Source organism: Quercus suber, unplaced genomic scaffold (assembly GCF_002906115.3).
Source record: "Quercus suber isolate HL8 unplaced genomic scaffold, Cork oak 2.0 scaffold_493, whole genome shotgun sequence".
In the NCBI taxonomy this organism is placed as follows: Eukaryota; Viridiplantae; Streptophyta; class Magnoliopsida; order Fagales; family Fagaceae; genus Quercus; species Quercus suber.
This window is the reverse complement of record NW_027069942.1, coordinates 233025-250744: the sequence shown is the minus strand read 5'-3', so window position 1 is coordinate 250744 and position 17720 is coordinate 233025. Positions and strand designations below refer to the sequence as shown.

The following is a 17720-nucleotide window of genomic DNA, read 5'->3' as shown; positions in this document are numbered from 1 at the left end:
TTAAAATGCAAGGCTCTGAGTGTGGCCATACTTCTCAATCAGAAGTTCCCCGTTGATGGTGCAGCAAAAAAAGTGTTCAACGTCTCCCATCGCCATCGGTACACTTCTTTTAGTCCAAGACTCGACCACACCATACTCCTTCATCACCCATATGTGGCATATGTTACTATTCTCAGCTACATCTTGACCGAAAACAATCAAAGCAAGCGATCCCTTGAACACTGCAAGATTTTCAGTATCCACAGAAACTCCAACCAAGTAATTTGGAGGCAGCAATATCTTACGGAATCTCTCGTCATTGACATCAAAGGACAAAATGAATCTATGATCCCGAGAATATGCTATAGAGTGCAAAGCTCCATTAAAGAATATACAGAGTGACGATTCAATAGAATCAACTGATTCATTAGGTCCAGTCCCACAAAATGACTCCACCGATATCACAACCCTTCTCCACGAATCCGTACTCAATGTGTAAATCTCAGCCTCAGCAGGCCGAACTTTTACTCCGCGATGGATCCAAATATACACGGATCTCAATCTCAGAATCTTGTAGTCATTGTTTTGAGAATGATAGCCAAAACCAAAAGCAGAATTATCAAAAGGCTCAATCAAGGGAGTAGCTAGAAGCTTCTTAAACTTTATAATACTTGGATTCCACAAATATAATATGTGACTAGATTTTTTCGCATAATTAGCTAGGCAGATAATGCCATTAGAGGAACCAACCAAGCACTCATCATAAGAAGGAAATTTAAACCTAGAAATCTCCGTCAATGTGCGGTCGGTATTGCAAACAAACGTACACAAATAATCGCAAGATGAATATTGACCATTTCTATATGGATTGCATGACAGACAACCATTGTTGCTATTGGATAATAAGTTTGCTCGGTCTAAGTGTTTGGTAATGAAATCGGAGTCGGTGATTGTGCAGTACCAAGATTTTTGAAACGCACCTGAATCGGATTAAGGATTTCACTGGCAGCCGAGTCAGGATGTCGAATACGACGTCGTCAGGGAGACGGTGGGACAACAGTATAGATCGATACATCGGTGGTTTGATTAAGATCGACTGGTATTCAACCAGATTTGGGTTTCTGAATTCTAATTTATGCAGCGAAAAATAGATCGATAAGGGTTTTTATTTAGATAGTTTTTTTCACTGACCTAGTAAGGCCCCTTTTTTTTTTATTAATTTACCCAAATTAAGATTAAAAAAAAAAAAAAAAAAAAAAAAAAAAAAGGGTCCAGTTACAAATCCGTTTTTGAAAAAAATTTATCAAAAAATAATTTTTTTTTTTAAATTGTATATTATTGTATGCCCTTAAGGCACACATTAATAAAATGGAAAATTCTGGTGACACAACCTTTGTGCACAACTCACCCACGTGACGAGTTGTGATTGGTGGAGGGGGTGACCCACCACCACCCCTCCACCAACCACAACTCGCCACGTGGGCGAATTGTGCACAAAGGTATGGCACCAGAACCACTCTAATAAAATCCTTTAAAAAAAATCAAAACAAAACAAAACCCTATTATGATGCTAGTTTAACTAAAACTTAGAAACTTTTGGGTTCCAGTTAACTTACCTGATAAAGTCTTTCATTGTTGTGTAAGGAATTTAGGATTTAATTCCCGTCTACACTAAAAATTGATTGGTGTTTTGGTTTGATAATAAAGAGATATTATAAGCGGATGTCATAGGTTGAAATTCTCTCAAAAAAAAACTTAAGAACTTTTTTAACAATAATAAATTACTTTTTCAACCTATTTGTGTGCAATAATACTCTTTTTATTTATTTGTTTTTTTTTTTTTTAATGTTATAATATTTAAAACTGATATATAAATAACCATTTGTATTTGTTTTTAAGAAATAAGAAAGGTAACACGGAATAAAGTTTAAAAATGAGATAGAAATAATGTTCTAGGCAGAACAGAGAAGATAAAAGAAAAAGCCTATAATACTAGAAGAGTCTAAAGGAAGATTTACAAGTAAATTATATTATAGTATTAAGTTATACAATTATAAGATTCTTCTGGTTTAATAGTTAATACAATAATCTACCTGTAAATATACCTTTGGACTCTTCTGGTTTTATAGTAGTGGAAGTAATCATGCTGCTGTGGATATAAAATAATAATAATAAAAAATAAATAAAAAAAAACCAATTATAAATACCGTGTACATGGCCTTTGGAACTACTATCCATTTCGTTAATATCAAGTATCAACCAAACCAAAGTAGTTTTTCATGATATTTAGTCAAACCAAAAGAAGTTTAAATAGATAATGGGTCTCAAGATTCAACTTAAAACCAAAAAAAAAAAAATGACTCCACTCTCAAGGAGTAAGTCGTTGACTTATTGTTTTAAGGTCAAGCTATACGGTACATTTGTTTCATCACTTGTGCAATGAGACTGTTTAAAATAGGCCTCCTATCCATACTATACCTACTTTGATCCTAGAAGGGTAGTTGGACTCTTGTTAGAAAGATGATCACACAATCCACATCAATCCCTCCCCCTCTGATGTTTGAAATTTTATGACGAATATTTAGATAAGATAACAAGAGAATGAAAGAAATGTGAAATAAAGAAAAATATGAACCATAGTTTGGAATACACGAAAATGTAATTTCTATACTAGATTTTAAGTTTTAAGTTTTAAATAATCGATTAGCAGAAAGGCCTGCATCTTAAAAGAGTTAAGAAACTCATTTATCCCTTCTTGCCACAAAACCTAATCATTCTAGTCTTCATATTTTTTAAATCTTTTCTTTTATTTTATTGTCTTTTCTGTAATCAGCCCCTCCCCCAACCTTTCGGTTTTCATCCAAGGCAAGTGGGTTTTCTATATTTAAAGGATTGCATGTTTGTTTATTGTAAATTATACAAGAGAAAATGTCATGATTAATCTTGATTTTGTTTTTTAAACAATGATTGACTAATAAATTCTCTTTGCAATTTTGTACTTTCTACATTCTTGTAAGGTTAACCCATGCTTACATTCTTATTAAATCATTTGTTGGCACTTTCATATCAAAGCATATGTATGAAATAATATTAATAGACTTTCCTTGCAATTTTCCTGTATCAAGTTCTTGATAATTGTCTCTAAAAATTAGTGAAAGATTGTTACTTGGAAAGCCACACTCCTTGCTATGCTTAAAATAGTCTATGATACAATAAATATATAAAAAATGTAAAATTAAGCAGAAATGATCGAGAAGTATGACCACTAGTTCTATAATACAATAAAGATATATCCATGTCTTATTCTTTAATGGAGGATTTACATAATCATAAATATATAAGTGAAGGCTAGTGTTTTCAAGGACGTGTAGCCATCCAAAATGTATAAGATAATATTTTTCTTGCAATATTCTTCATAGATCTTGCTAACTGTCTCTACACCTTAGCGATAAATTGCATTTGGAAAGCCATATTCTTCAATGTGTTTTCCTTTGTCAAACCTTTCAGCTTAGAATTACCCAATATTGTAGCCATATTTTCTAACGATTTCAACTCACCATAATGTGGTCCAATGTATGTAATATTGTCTATAAAGCCTTGTAATTCAACTAGAATTCTAAAGTTCCCAAGTTCCCAACAAAGATATCCAAGAGTCCTTATCATAAAAAATAAATAAAATAAAAATAAATAAATAAATAAATAAGAAGAAGAAAGAAAGATATCCAAGGTTCGAGCCCCCTTAGATCCCTTATTTTATCTTTCAAAAATTTGAATTATCAAAAGGAAAGTCTTTCACATTTTTTACTCCCATTCTTTATGTTTTTATTTCGTTACACACAAATTGTAAAAATAATTAAAAATAAATGTGAAGCAGAGCTCGAATATACATAAATATAATTCTAGAGTAGATTTTTGAGTTCTAACAACTCGAATAATGCAAAGGCCTCTGTGTTAAAAAAGCTGAGCACCTGATTAAGCCCTTTTTACCACCAAATTATGCAATTCAAGTCTTTGTTTTTATTTTAAAAATATTTTATTGTTGTGTCCTTTCTCCCGCCATCCCCTCCAACAACCATTATGCTATAGAAGAGGCAATCTGTTTTTTTTTTAGATTGAAGTGACCGCAATGTTTTAGTTTATTGTACCGTACACAAGAGAATGTTTTACTTTTGGATATACACCACTGTTAATTTCTTTAAAACATTCTCCTCTCCTCTTGTGTATATGTTAAAATACTTAGTATTCTAAAAAAAAAAAAAAAACCCTTACACTCCTATATAAGTGTGCATTTGTTTCAGCTTGGCTTTTTGAAACCAAAAAAAATAAAAAGTGTGTTTGATAAGGTTTAAAAGTTATTTTTCTAAAAAATTGGGGTATTTGTGAAGGAAGAGCACTTTCACAGTAAGGTAGCTCTCAGTTGCTTTTGCAAAAGCCAAAGGGCTTTTAAACATTACTATTGGAAAGCCACCGGCTATTTCCCAAATTGCCCACTGCGTTTTCTTAAAAACACAGACCACAACAAAATAGCGTCTAGCCCAAGTTTAATTCAATAACAAATTTCCAAATCCAAACACAAAAAAATCTATAACAAATTCCCAAATCAGCTAAGGAAAAAAAAAAATCAATCCCTTGCAAATTAGGCTTCCTCAAAATGCAAAACAAAAAAACATCATAACATAGCAAAATCTTCCCTTATGCAATATCTCCCTTTCATTTGCTCTGCTCTGATCCAATCTTCAATCAATGACCGATGACCACCTCTCTATCTTTGTTGTTCTTCATTTTCTTTAGGTTTGTTGAGATCTCTCTATCTTTCATTATGATCTTTCTCAATTCTCACTCTCTCCCCTTTGATGAAGTAATAGTTTAAAGGATGTGAAATAGAGTTAGAGGGAGATAGGTTTTGAAACTTGAAAGAAGAAAAAATGTGAAGAAGTGTGTGCTGTGTGGAGGAAAATAAAAATAAGGGAGAAATAAAGAAGACAAAAGGTGAAAAAGATGTGGCTGAGAAAAAAATGAAAAAAAAAAATTTTAAGTAAGCTTTTGAAAAAAAAAAATTATATTAGAGAAATGCTATCTTTAAAATATTTGTATAACAAATTTTAGTTAACAATATTTTTACAACAAATTTTAGTTAACAATAAATTATTATTATTATTATTATTATTATTATTAAGTAGTTGGCTTAAGTATGAAATAAACTCCCTTATATATACATTGTTCTTTTTGGTAATTTACAACTCAAACCGCCACTTTTATAAGTACTAGTCAAACACTCAGCTTTTTCAAAAAACACTTTTTAACAGTTTTTACCAAACCCTCAGTTTTTTAAAAAAGTCCAGTTTCATATTGCACTTTTTAAAACTGCCACTATTGCAAAAAGCCTAGTTTCAAAAAGCTAAACCAAACTCTCCCTCTAATTCCCACTTTCATCATAACACAAATATGTTTAGAGAAAAAGCTATGAGAAACATCCCTCTAATTCCATCATTTTTCTTTCTTATATGTATTTCAATGGCTTTTGGTGCTAAATCAATATCGATGCCAAAGAGGTCCACATATATTGTTTACATGGATAAGTCTCTTATACCTAAGGCATTTTCTAGCCATCACTATTTGTATTCATCCATTATTGATTCCTTCAAGTTCACAAACCTTGACTCACCAATCACCATATAGCAATGTCTCCTCACCATCACTTTTATACACTTATGACAATGCTCTTCATGGCTTTAACGCTGCATTATCTTCAAAAGAACTAGATACCCTGAATAAGATCCCAAGCTTCATCTCAGCTTCTGTTGATATACATTTCAAGCTTGCTACCCCTATAGCCCAAAATTCCTCTCCCTTAACGCCTCCACAGGTTTATAGTCTTCCTCAAATTTCAAAAAAGACACTATTATTGGGGTTATAGATTCTGGTAATTGGCCTGAACATCGAAGTTTCGAAGACCATGGAATGCCTATTGGTAATGTTTTCTTATGATTCAAACAGAGGGAGGAGATAAGCAAGCATCAAATAAGGAGTGAGCTGATAGGGAGTTGATGGCTATCTGATTGTTATTTCAAATGTTATTTCAAGTTGTTGATTAGGATGAGTTGTTGATTAGGATAAATTGTTGGTTAGGATTGTTATTTGTTTATTAGGATGAGTTGTTAGTTAGGATTAGTTGTGATATGAATTTACTGCAAAAAAAGACAGCAAAAGTTTAATCCAAAATTCTCTTCTCTCACCCCCATTCAGGAGATTGGTCATCTCGAACACGACTAACTTATCATTTTAATTTTGTAGTTCATAACATTTGGTATCAGAGTCAGATGATGAACAACCCACCACCCACACGTTCAACATCTAATGACAATCGTTTGTTGGCTTTGGAATTTAGCAACCACTCTTTACGAAGGCAATTCGACACCCATAGAGGCAAAATTCCTAAGGAGTTTACTAACATAAAGGAGAGCATCAAGGCCCTTTCCAATGCTATAGCTCAGATGGGACGTAGACTTGATAGCCAAGATAGCGACAACCAAAACGATGGCTCCGCTAGCAGAAATCATGAACTAGAAACAAGTTTAGCCTATCGTAATAATAAAACAGAGGTATCTAACGGAGGAACTACAGGAGGAATACAAACTCGATCTTCTCGGGTAGACTTTCCTCAATTCAATGGGGAGGATCCAATAAGTTGGATTTATAAGGCGGAGAAATTTTTTCGGTATTAGAGTACCACGGATAATGAAAAGGTGTTGCTTGCTTCTTTCAATTTACAAGATGATACTCTTCAATGGTACTAGTGGTTTGAGAAAAAACAAACTGATGTTTCATGGGAAGATTTTACGCAGGCCCTGTGTGTTCGATTTAGACCCTCTGATTATGAGAATTTTGATGAGGCCTTAGCAAAACCACGTTAGACAGGATCGATTAGAGAATATCAAACCCAATTTGAGTGGCTGGCATCAAGGGTGCAAAAATGGCCAGAGCGTGCCTTAGCAGAAAGCTATATAGGAGGATTAAAGGATGAGATTTGATTTGAGGAGAAACTTTTTCATCCCACTATCCTGATACATGCTACCAGCCTTGCCCGTTTACAAGAAGATAACACACAATGACAAAGGCATGGCCTCATACAGCTAGGACTTCTTCCAACACCACCAAATCCCCCCCAACGTTCTAACTACCACTTTGAAATTGCCCCTAGGTACAGGATTCAAAAAATTGTCTTGGACTGAGATGCAAGCACAATGAGACAAAAGTTTGTGCTACAACTGTGATAAGAGATTTGTAACAGGTCATAAGTGCAAGACGCAACAGGTTTTTATTTTGGAAACCAGGATCAAACCAGAGATTGACAAGGACACTACAGAAGCCTTGAAGGAAGCTGAACCACTTCCTATACTAGAGATATCCTTGCACACCCTCTGAGGGGCAACCACCCTTCAGGCAAAGCATGTGAGCGGGGTAATTCGTGGCAAGCTAGTACACATCCTCATCGATAGTGGGAGTACCCACAACTTTATGAACTCCAAATTTGCAAGAAAGCTAAATTGTTGCAAGGCTCCTTCACCAACCTTTTGGGTTATGGTGGCCAACAGTGAATGCTTACAATGCGATGAGATTTACTGAGCTATTCCCATGGAGAAACAAGGATACCATTTTCAAACCAATGTGTATCCCTTGGATTTACAAGGCTCAGACATCATTTTGGGAATGTAATGGTTACAAAGTCTTAGGAAGGTGTCGCACAACTGGGAAAAATTGATAATTAAGTTTCACGTTGGCGAAGAGAAGCACTTCATTCGGCAGTGATACAACTAGAGAAGTAGCTGCAGAATCCCCACAGACAATAAAAAGATTAATGGGCAAAGAGGTTGATGCTTATTTTATGCAAATAGTAACCACGGGAGACTATATTTACTACCCAAGAAACGGCCAGAGACAATTAAGAATTGGCCCAACTCTTGGCTCAATATGAGGCGATTTTTCAAACTCCCATAACTCTGCCACCATCAAGGAAGCACAACAATCACATTAGACTTGGGCCTGGATCCAACCCAGTTAATGTTAGGCCCTATCACTACCCTCACATCCAAAAAAATGAAATTGAGCATGCTATGAAAGAGATGCTCGCAACTGGAATTATCAGGCCGAGTTCAAGCTCTTTCTCATCCCCAATATTGTTAATGAAGAAGAAGGACGGCTCATGGCATTTTTGTGTGGATTATCACGCTTTAAACAAGGCAACAATCAAGGATAGGTACCTGATACCGACAATCGATGAGCTGTTGGACGAGTTACATGGGGCAACCTATTTTACCAAGCTGGATCTCAAATCCGACTATCATCAAATCTGAGTTTAGCCTATAGATGTTCACAAAACAGCCTTTTGTACTCATGATGGACATTATGAATTCTTGGTGATGCCTTTTGGCCTCACTAATGCACCAGTCACATTCTAATCTCTGATGAATGATATTTTTCATATAAGACTGAGGAGGTATGTCCCAGTCTTTTTTGATGACATATTAATATACAGCAAAACATGGGAGGAGCATTTAGTTCATTTGACGATGGTTTTTGACACTCTGTTGCAAAACCAATTATATGTCAATCATTCTAGGTGTTTGTTTGGCCAGCAAAAGGTGAAGTTCCAATGGAGTTTCGGTTGACCCTAAAAAAATTCAAAACATGGAATCTTGGCCTACACCCACCATCATCACTGTCTTGCATGGGTTTCTTGGCTTGACCGGGTATTATCGAAAATTCCTGCAACTCTATGGAGTCATTGCTACCCCACTCACAAGTCTCTTGAAGAATGATGGGTTCAAATGGACTCAAGAACCTATAGAAGCATTTCAGTGACTCAAATAGGCCATGGTGCAAGCACCAGTACTACAAAGAAATTTATTGTTGAAGATGATGCATCAGGTAATGGTCTGGGGGTAGTCCTTATACAAGACAGTTGTCCTATTGCCTTCTACAACAAGGCCCTATCCATCCATGCCTTAGGCCGGTCCACATAGAAGAAGGAGCTAATGGCAATTGTCAAGGCAGTCCATAAATGAAGGAGTTATTTTCTTGGCCGCAAATTCCTGATTCGGATAAACCATCATAACTTGAAGTATCTACTTGAACAGCAGATTACTACTCCGGATCAACAAAAATAGATTGTTAAACTGATGGGCTTTGACTATGAGATTAAGTACAAACAGGGTGTGAAAATATTACCTGGAGATTTACTTGCCGTATCTTGCCCAAAACCTACTTAGGTAGATGTTATTCAGATGAAGCTCATAATCATCCAGAATTGGTGGCAACCAAAGAAGCAGTTGCACATGGTGACCCTTCTGTTGCAAACTTTACAGTAAAAAATGGTCTACTATGGCATAAGGGAAGGCTAGTACTACCATCAACACCCCAACATAAGCAGTAAATTATTCATGAATTTCATAATACTCTAACGGGTGGACATTCTGGGAATTTACAAACGTATAAGAGGTTATTAACGAATTTCTTTTGGGTTCGAATGAAGTCAAACATTAAGGCATTTATTCAACAATGCGATACTTGTCAGAGCAATAAGTATGACACACAAACTTCAACAGGGCTATTGCAACCATTACCAATTCCCAATCAATTCCCAATAGAGTTTGGGAAGACATTTCAATGGACTTCATCGATGGTCTCCCTCATTCCACAAAATTGTTAGCTATTATGGTTGTGGTTGATTGACTATCTAAGTATAGACATTTTGTTGCACTTAAGCATCCTCACTCAGCGAAGACAGTTGCAAAGGTCTTTGTTAAGGAAATCACACGCCCTCATGGGATGCATAGATCTATAGTGTCCGATAGAGATCCGGTATTCACAAGTCAATTTTGGGAGGAGTATTTCTAACTCCTAACTCCAAGGTTCGGAGTTGAGGATGAGTTCTGCTTATCATCCATAAACTAATGGCCAAACTGAAGTCCTTAATTGATGTTTGGAAACTTACCTCGGTTGCTTTGCAAGCTCAAGGCAAAAATAGTGGGGTCATTGGTTGCCGTGGGCTAAATATTGGTACAACACTTAGTACCAAATAGCCATGCGTATGATGCCCTTCGAAATTGTCTACAACCTTCCCCACCCACTGTACATTGCTATGAATGCGGGTCTACTCCGATGGCACAGGTTGAAGATAATTTACGTGAGCAAGATGCTTTACTAAAATTATTAAGGGAGAACCTTACAACAGCCCAAGCTTGAATGGAGTTAAATGCTGATCACCATCGTCAAGAACAAGAATTTGCACCAGGAGACTTTGTGCACCTCAAGCTCCAGCCATTCCAACAATTATCAATTTGAGTTCGAGGAAATATGAAGTTATCACCAAGTTTCTATGGCCCTTTTCAAGTCCTTGAACAAATTGGAATAGTGGCCAATCATTTGGAGTTACCACCCCATTCTCGGTTGCATTCTATTTTCCATGTTTCATAACTCAAGAAATAGCTTAGGCGATCAAACCGAACTATTACTAAATTACCAGAGGTCACAGATGAAGGCGTTGTCATTTTACAACCCAAATAGTTATTAGATTTTCGTTGGGTGAAGCATGGGCGCAAGGTTGTTCAGGAGGCTTTAGTTCATTGGACAGGAACAGATGCAGATAATGCTACATAGGAGGCATATGATGAGTTATAGCGTTGCTTTCCTCAAATGAATCTTGAGGACAAGATTCGTCTTCAAGGGGACAAGAATGTTATGATTCAGACAGAGGGAGGAGATAAGCATGCATCAGATAAAGAATGCGCTGACAAGGAGTTGATGGCTATCTGATTGTTATTTCAAATGTTATTTCAAGTTGTTGATTAGGATGAGTTGTTGATTAGGATAAGTTTTGGTTAGGATTGTTATTTGTTGATTAGGATGAGCTGTTGGTTAGGATTAGTCGTGATTTGAATTTATTGCAGAACTATCAAGTTGTAATTTGAATTTCCTAGTTGAGCACTTTGCTTGAGACTATTTAAGAGCACAAACAATTAATAAGAAGGCATCAAAAGTTTAATCCAAAATTCTCTTCTCTCACCCTCATGCAGGAGATTGATCATCTCGAACACAACTAAGTTATCATTTTAATTTTCCAGTTCATAATAAGTTTCATCTAAGTGGAAGGAAAGTGTGAAGGTGGAAACCGATTTGATTCCTCACTGTACAATTCCAAACTCATTGGAGTTCAGCACTTTGATGCAACATTAAAAAAAACTAAGGGCATTTCAAGAGTTGTTGTAGACTCTACTAGGGACACCATTGTCCACGGGACCTTTATGTCTTCAGTAGCTGCTGGGAATTTAGTAAAAGGGGTATCTTTTTTTTTGGCTATACTGAGGGAACAGCGAAAGGTGTAGCACCACATGCTAGGATCTCTATGTATAAAGTTTTTGGGAGTGCAATTGCTGAATCATCTGATATTATTGCTGGTATAGATCAAGCAATTGCTAATGGTGTTGATGTGATTTTCATTTCTTCATATCCTACAAATTTTATACCTATATGGCATCACCCAATTGCAATTGCTTCATTTTCTGCCATGAAGAAGAGCATAATTGTCACGACCACTGCAGGAAATGGGGGACCATATCTTAGAAGTCTAGAAAATGGGATACCATGGGTCTTAACAGTTACATCTAGTGCCATGGATAGATTTCTTGGTGCAACTTTAATCACGAAAAATAGGCTAAAAATTACTAGATGGTCAACGTTCATTGGTGAATCTATGCTAGAAAAATTACCACTATTCTACAGTGAACACTTATCAGCGTGCAATTCTCATCAATCGCTAGCTAAAGTGCCTAAAGGAACCATCCTATTATGTGACATTGGGTTCTTAGAATTGCAAGCCAAAGCTATTCTCAAATCACATATAAAGGGTGCAATACTCATCAACAATCCTTCTTATCTTTTATCCTGTAAAGATCTTAATTTTCCATATGTTATGGTGTGGGAAAATATAGAGATAAAAAACAAGTTTTGATTCAACAATATAAATCCTAAAAATTAGCAATGACAAAAACTAAATAGATAGAGTTAGAAAGATCTCACAAACTATAGAGTTACGCAAAATGCGTTGTCCTTAAAGGTTGATTCATGCCACTCGGAGTAGAACTCAGTGCAAATGGATCTCTTTGCCAAACAACCTCCCAGGATTAGACTATAGTGATTTCTTCAAGTTGAACGCCCACTCAAGCAAGAAGAACTAAAAACAACCTTATTTGCCTTTCCTAAAAACCAAAAATTGATGTTGAAATTTTCAGTGGAGATGAGCAGAAAATAGAGCAAAATAGAGGGAGAAAGGCAACTGCGTGTAGTTGAAAAAAATTGAAGAGGACTTATGGGCTGCAACGGTCACTGTGCATGCCCAATGGGCAACACATTAAATGCCCTCAATGGGCTACTTGGGTAATGGCCAACAGACTAATTTAAATTGGGCTAAAAGGAAAAGAAAGGAAAAATGGTATAACCCAAGAACACACTCAAGCAAGAAGAACTAAGAACAACTTTATTTGCCTTTCCTAAAAACCAAAAATTGATGCTGAAATTTTCAGTGGGGATGAGCAAAAAATAGAGCAAAGCAGAGGGAGAGAGGCAGCTATGTAGCTAAAAAAAATTGAAGAGGACTTATGAGCTGCAATGGTCATTATGCATGCCAAACTAGCAGCACATTAAATGCCCTCAACTGGCTGCTTGGTTAATGCCCAACGGGCTTAACTGAATTAGGCTAAAAGGAAAAGAAAGGAAAAAGGGTTAGCCCAAGAGAGATAGAGACAAGCCTAAATCCAACCCAAGCCCAACTCTAACCCCTAGTCCATTATCTTTTAAATTATCACTTAAGTTGTTCTATGGTTTATAAACATACATGAAGACTCATCTCTAAGCAATGTGGGAGACAAGGAAAGTTTTAGAAGGTGTTTGGTACATGCACTTAAAAACTAAAAATTGTTGTTGGAAAATATGTGTAAAAATACATGTAATTGAAAATGTATGTGGAAATATGTGTAATATTGTTTAAAAACTGAAAATTGTTATTTGAAAACATGTACTAAACACCCCCAACGCGTGGTTTGCCCAGAGGATGCAAGGGGTGTTGAATTCACTTTTGGAAATTAACTTACTTCCTAAAAAAAAAACTTACAAAAAAGTGGCATGATTCTATGATATTCAAATATATTAATGCACAACATTGTTCGATAGATTAACCATTCAAATTTAAAAATAAAAAAATATATTGTGTCTCACTAAAAAATCCAGAAATTTGTCAAAGTACAACAACAAACACATCCGATTTCACAACATGCTTGAAAGGTCAGACTTAGGGCATGTTTGGTAAACTGTAATAAATACTGTAATGTAATAAATATTCCTATGGCATAACTATTCGGTTGTTTGGTTATGTTTTTATTACAATGAATAGTTATTCCTTATGAATAGCTATTCTTCAAAATGAAGAATAATTATTCCTTATCAAAAGTACTGAATATCTATTCCTTCACCTTATGTAATACCTTTTTTTAAAAATTTCTTAAAAAGCCATTAGTTGCCACATCTTCAAAAGGAAAGAAAATAAATTTTCCTTCTTATTAATTATTAGCTCTATTTTGAACACCCTAAAATAAGTGTATTTTAGAAAATTTGATTTAAAAATGATTTAATTACACCTTCTTTTTATACTTTATTAAATTGTGAATGCATATTCAGAATTCTATTCCTAAATAGTCACCAAACTAATGAATAGTAATACTTATTACATTCTAACTTAATGTATTCATTGTAATACTTATTCATATTCCAATATAATAATTATTATAGTGTACCAAACGTGCCCTTAATATGTGATGTGATTAGATTACAACACTTACCTAGAGGACCACCACAAGTACTTGTTGAGAAAGTCGATTTGATGCAGCAATCACAAGTCGCCACATAAACTTGTTGTAGATTAGGGTGTGTCACGATAGTTATTTGGTTAGAAATTGTAAACCCCCCCCCCCCCATCCCCCCCCCCCCCAAACACAAACAGATTAACCTAGTTATTTAGCCAAGTGATTAACTTGAGTAAATTATTCAAATCTAGGTTAACACAAATAGATCATGTCATTGAACAGTGCGAAATATAAATAACATAACGATATGATAACTCAGGAAACCAACCCGATAAAAAACCTGGGGAGGATTTAACCTAGCTATCCTTAAGGTAAAACAAATCCATTATGAAAGAATTAAAGTTTTACAATAGCGACTTAGACCACTAACATCCTATTGCTACCTTGAGTAGAAAACTTACTACCACGACCACATGACAACTTCGAGTCCATGAACTACTTCTTTCTTGGATTCACAACAATCACAAGTACTCCCACTTGTGTTTTTCTTTAAACTCTTTATGCAGCAATTGAAACGATTGTCAAGTTCTCGACATCAATCTTGATCTTGATAACCCTAAGTATGTATAAAGGTAAACACATCTAGATCTCAAAAGAGATTCACGCACACAACATAAACAACAACCTTAGAAAGTTTTTGGATACAAAACCCTAGATCTATAAAAGAGGCACAAAATGCACTCTAATCTCTCTATAAAACTTATAAAAACATCTTTAGGGTTTCCTTTATATACCAGGAGTGTTTTACTTGAAACCCAATATATTTAAGTAGAGTTTGGGCTAAATTAGAATTTTGCAGAAAAATAAATTTGCACATGGTTCGATAGATTGAGTCTAATTTTCGATCGGTTAAGTCTTGCAAATTTAGCTCAATAAATTCTGCAATCACTCGATTCCAGTTTTACAAATAAACATACTTTGAGCAAGCCTAAATCTAGACTCTATGTTTTGATCATGGTTTGCCAACATAATACAAATTGAAATTCTAATACATTAGTTTATGAAGTCTTAGAACCTAACAATTACAATAAATTATTGAGCAAATCTCCTCACTTTCTTGTCTCACCCTCTCCATCTATTTCTCTCTCACCAATGCCTCCTTGCCCAACTCTCTTGTAACTTTCCCACCGCTCACCGTCATCATCATTAGACAATAGCTGTGGCTCCAAATTTTCACACTTCATTTTCTCATTATAAGTGCAATCCAACAACCCAAATCCAAGGATTTTTACTTGAACTTTCGAAACCAACTTTATTTCTAAAATATTTATAAATCATTCATAATCCACCCAGAATCTCTCTTTATTTCTAAAATACTTATAAATCATATATAACCAGCTCATTTTTCTAGGAAATAAAGTGGCAATAAATTTAATCCCAAAAAAATAAGAACATAGTGGACAAAAGATTGTATATGCTACACATTTTCATTTTCTATCAACTTAATAGAATAAAATTTGAGTTAAAAAACAAAATAACTTCAATAGGTTCTAATCCTCAAATAAACGCCAAACAAGAAAGACAAAACAAGACAAATCAAAACAACACATCACTATTGATCTTATTTTAAATAAGGGTTCTTTGGTCTCCTCCAAAATCAAAATCTCACGATAGGCTTTTTCATTAGCTGCAAGTTTGATAAATAATAAATAAACAAATCAAAAGATATGTAAAATATATTATCAACAACTTCATGGTCTAAAGGAATAGAGATTTAAGAATTATCCTAAACTCATGTTTTTATAGTATGTAAAAATACAAACATGATGCTATGGGTTGTGCTCCTCATGATCATTGTACGTTCCTTAAGAACCCATGTTAATTAAGCATAGGAAAATTCACAATGGTAATTGCCACAAGAAAACCCTTATTTGCATGTTTTGTTCTATTTGATTATTATGGACTTGCCATCTTGACCTTGGAATTAGACAACATCGAGGACCAATTTTTTGCAACGGCCCATTCTGAAGCCTAATCAACAAAACGAGTAAGTATACCATTTTTTGGTAATATTAACTCAGCATCTATTTTGGTATTTTTTTTTTCCCAATAAACGAGTGACACTTGTTTCAAAAAATCACATTAGACTATTCTAATAAATGATTAATTTATCTTCCCGATAGTATAGAAGATTGATGAGCCCATAAGTGTCTCAAGAAATAGTAAAGTTGCTTTAAATGTTTTGTTGATATAAGAGCATCCACATCCGGATGCTAAATCTCATCTTATTTTACAATCTCAAAAAGCTATTTTATCTATTATATCATCCTATTTTACAATACACCCAACATCCCAAAATTCTATATCTCATCCTTTTATTAAAATATTATTTTTTTAATCTTTCTTTATTATTACTTTTCCAACTACCATTTTTTTGTTGTTTCAAATTCAATTGCTTTTTCAAACGGTTGGAATGTCCCTGCCAAATTTTTTTTCTACACACACACACACACACACACGTTGGAATGTCCCTGCCAAATTTTTTTTCTAACACACACACACACACACACATAGAACCTGCCTGCCACAATGTCCCTGCCAAATTTTTTTTCTAACACACACACACACACACACCCTATAACATTAACACCATGGAAGCGCACAAAGTAAATAAGCCACCCTGCTACAAGCAACTAAGATGCTAATGCTCAATTTGGTGTGGTTCATCAACACCATGGATTGGAAGTTCTAGGTGGAGAAAGTATCCCTAAAATATTGTAGCAGGGCCTATACCAAATTTGGCCTGAGTTTTTCAATAACCAGGATATAGCCACAAGAAATCAGGTCAAATAAGATACAGCCTAAANAATTTCTTTCCAACTATTTCAACAACCACACACAGAGAACCTACCAATTTTTCATTTTTTTTGAGAAAGAACTTGCCAAATATCAATTTACTCAAACTTGCTAACTTTAAAAATCCACATACATACATAAAAATGCAACCTGCCAAATATCAATGTACTCAACCTGCCAACTCAAAAAATCTACATACATATATATACATACAACCTGCCAATTTTTAAAATCCACATACATATATATATATATACATATATATATATACATACAACCTATCAAATATCAATGTACTCAACCTATCAACTTTTATAATCCACATACATATATATAGATACAATCCACATACATAACTATCAATATTGTCTTTAGAAGACTCATACATATATCAAATTACAATAAAACTCCACATACATAAGTGACACACTTAAGTTCCTACAACTCCCCTTGTAATTGCCATAAATGTTCAATGAGGTCTAATTGGAGTTGAGAATGAATTTTATGGTCTTGAATACATCGATGGGTTTCAATGAACTCCGTAAATTCATTTGTGTTCTCCCGTGATGGTTGTATAGTAGGATTGTCATCAATTTGCTCATAATCTACTTCCACCGCTTCATTTACATCTCGCTCATCTTCAATGATCATGTTATGAAGAATTACGCATGCTTTCATGATGTCTTGGGCTTAATTACATCTCTAACTTGTGTCTCTATACATTGCTTTAATAAGTACAAGGAACATTGCATAGTGGGCTTAATTACACAGTAACACAGAATAGTTGCATGTAACATTGTGGGCTTAATTACACAGTGGGCTTAATTACACAGTAACATTGCATAGTGGGCTTAATAAGTACAAGGAACATTGCATGTAAATAAGTAATTAGAGAAATATCGGTTTAGAAGTCTCTACAAAGAAGAGTTCAAAACAGGACATTTAATAATAAAATGAGATTTACATAAGTGGAAATGTAGATGCTTGAGATGCTCTAGTATTTTTAAATTGCTCTAGAAAGATCAAAAG

The 17720-nt window shown here is 34.8% G+C and overlaps 1 protein-coding gene across 1 annotated transcript; it reads right to left on the bottom strand.

The window, feature by feature from the left end:
- On the bottom strand, positions 1-1612 carry LOC112033512 (F-box protein At3g07870). Its single transcript, XM_024066286.1, has 2 exons — positions 1596-1612; positions 1-649 (listed from the first exon to the last, which is right to left on the bottom strand). The coding sequence occupies exons 1-2, from the start codon at positions 1610-1612 to the stop codon at positions 1-3; spliced, it is 666 nt and encodes a 221-aa protein (XP_023922054.1).
- Between the last annotated feature and the right edge of the window lie 16108 nt (positions 1613-17720).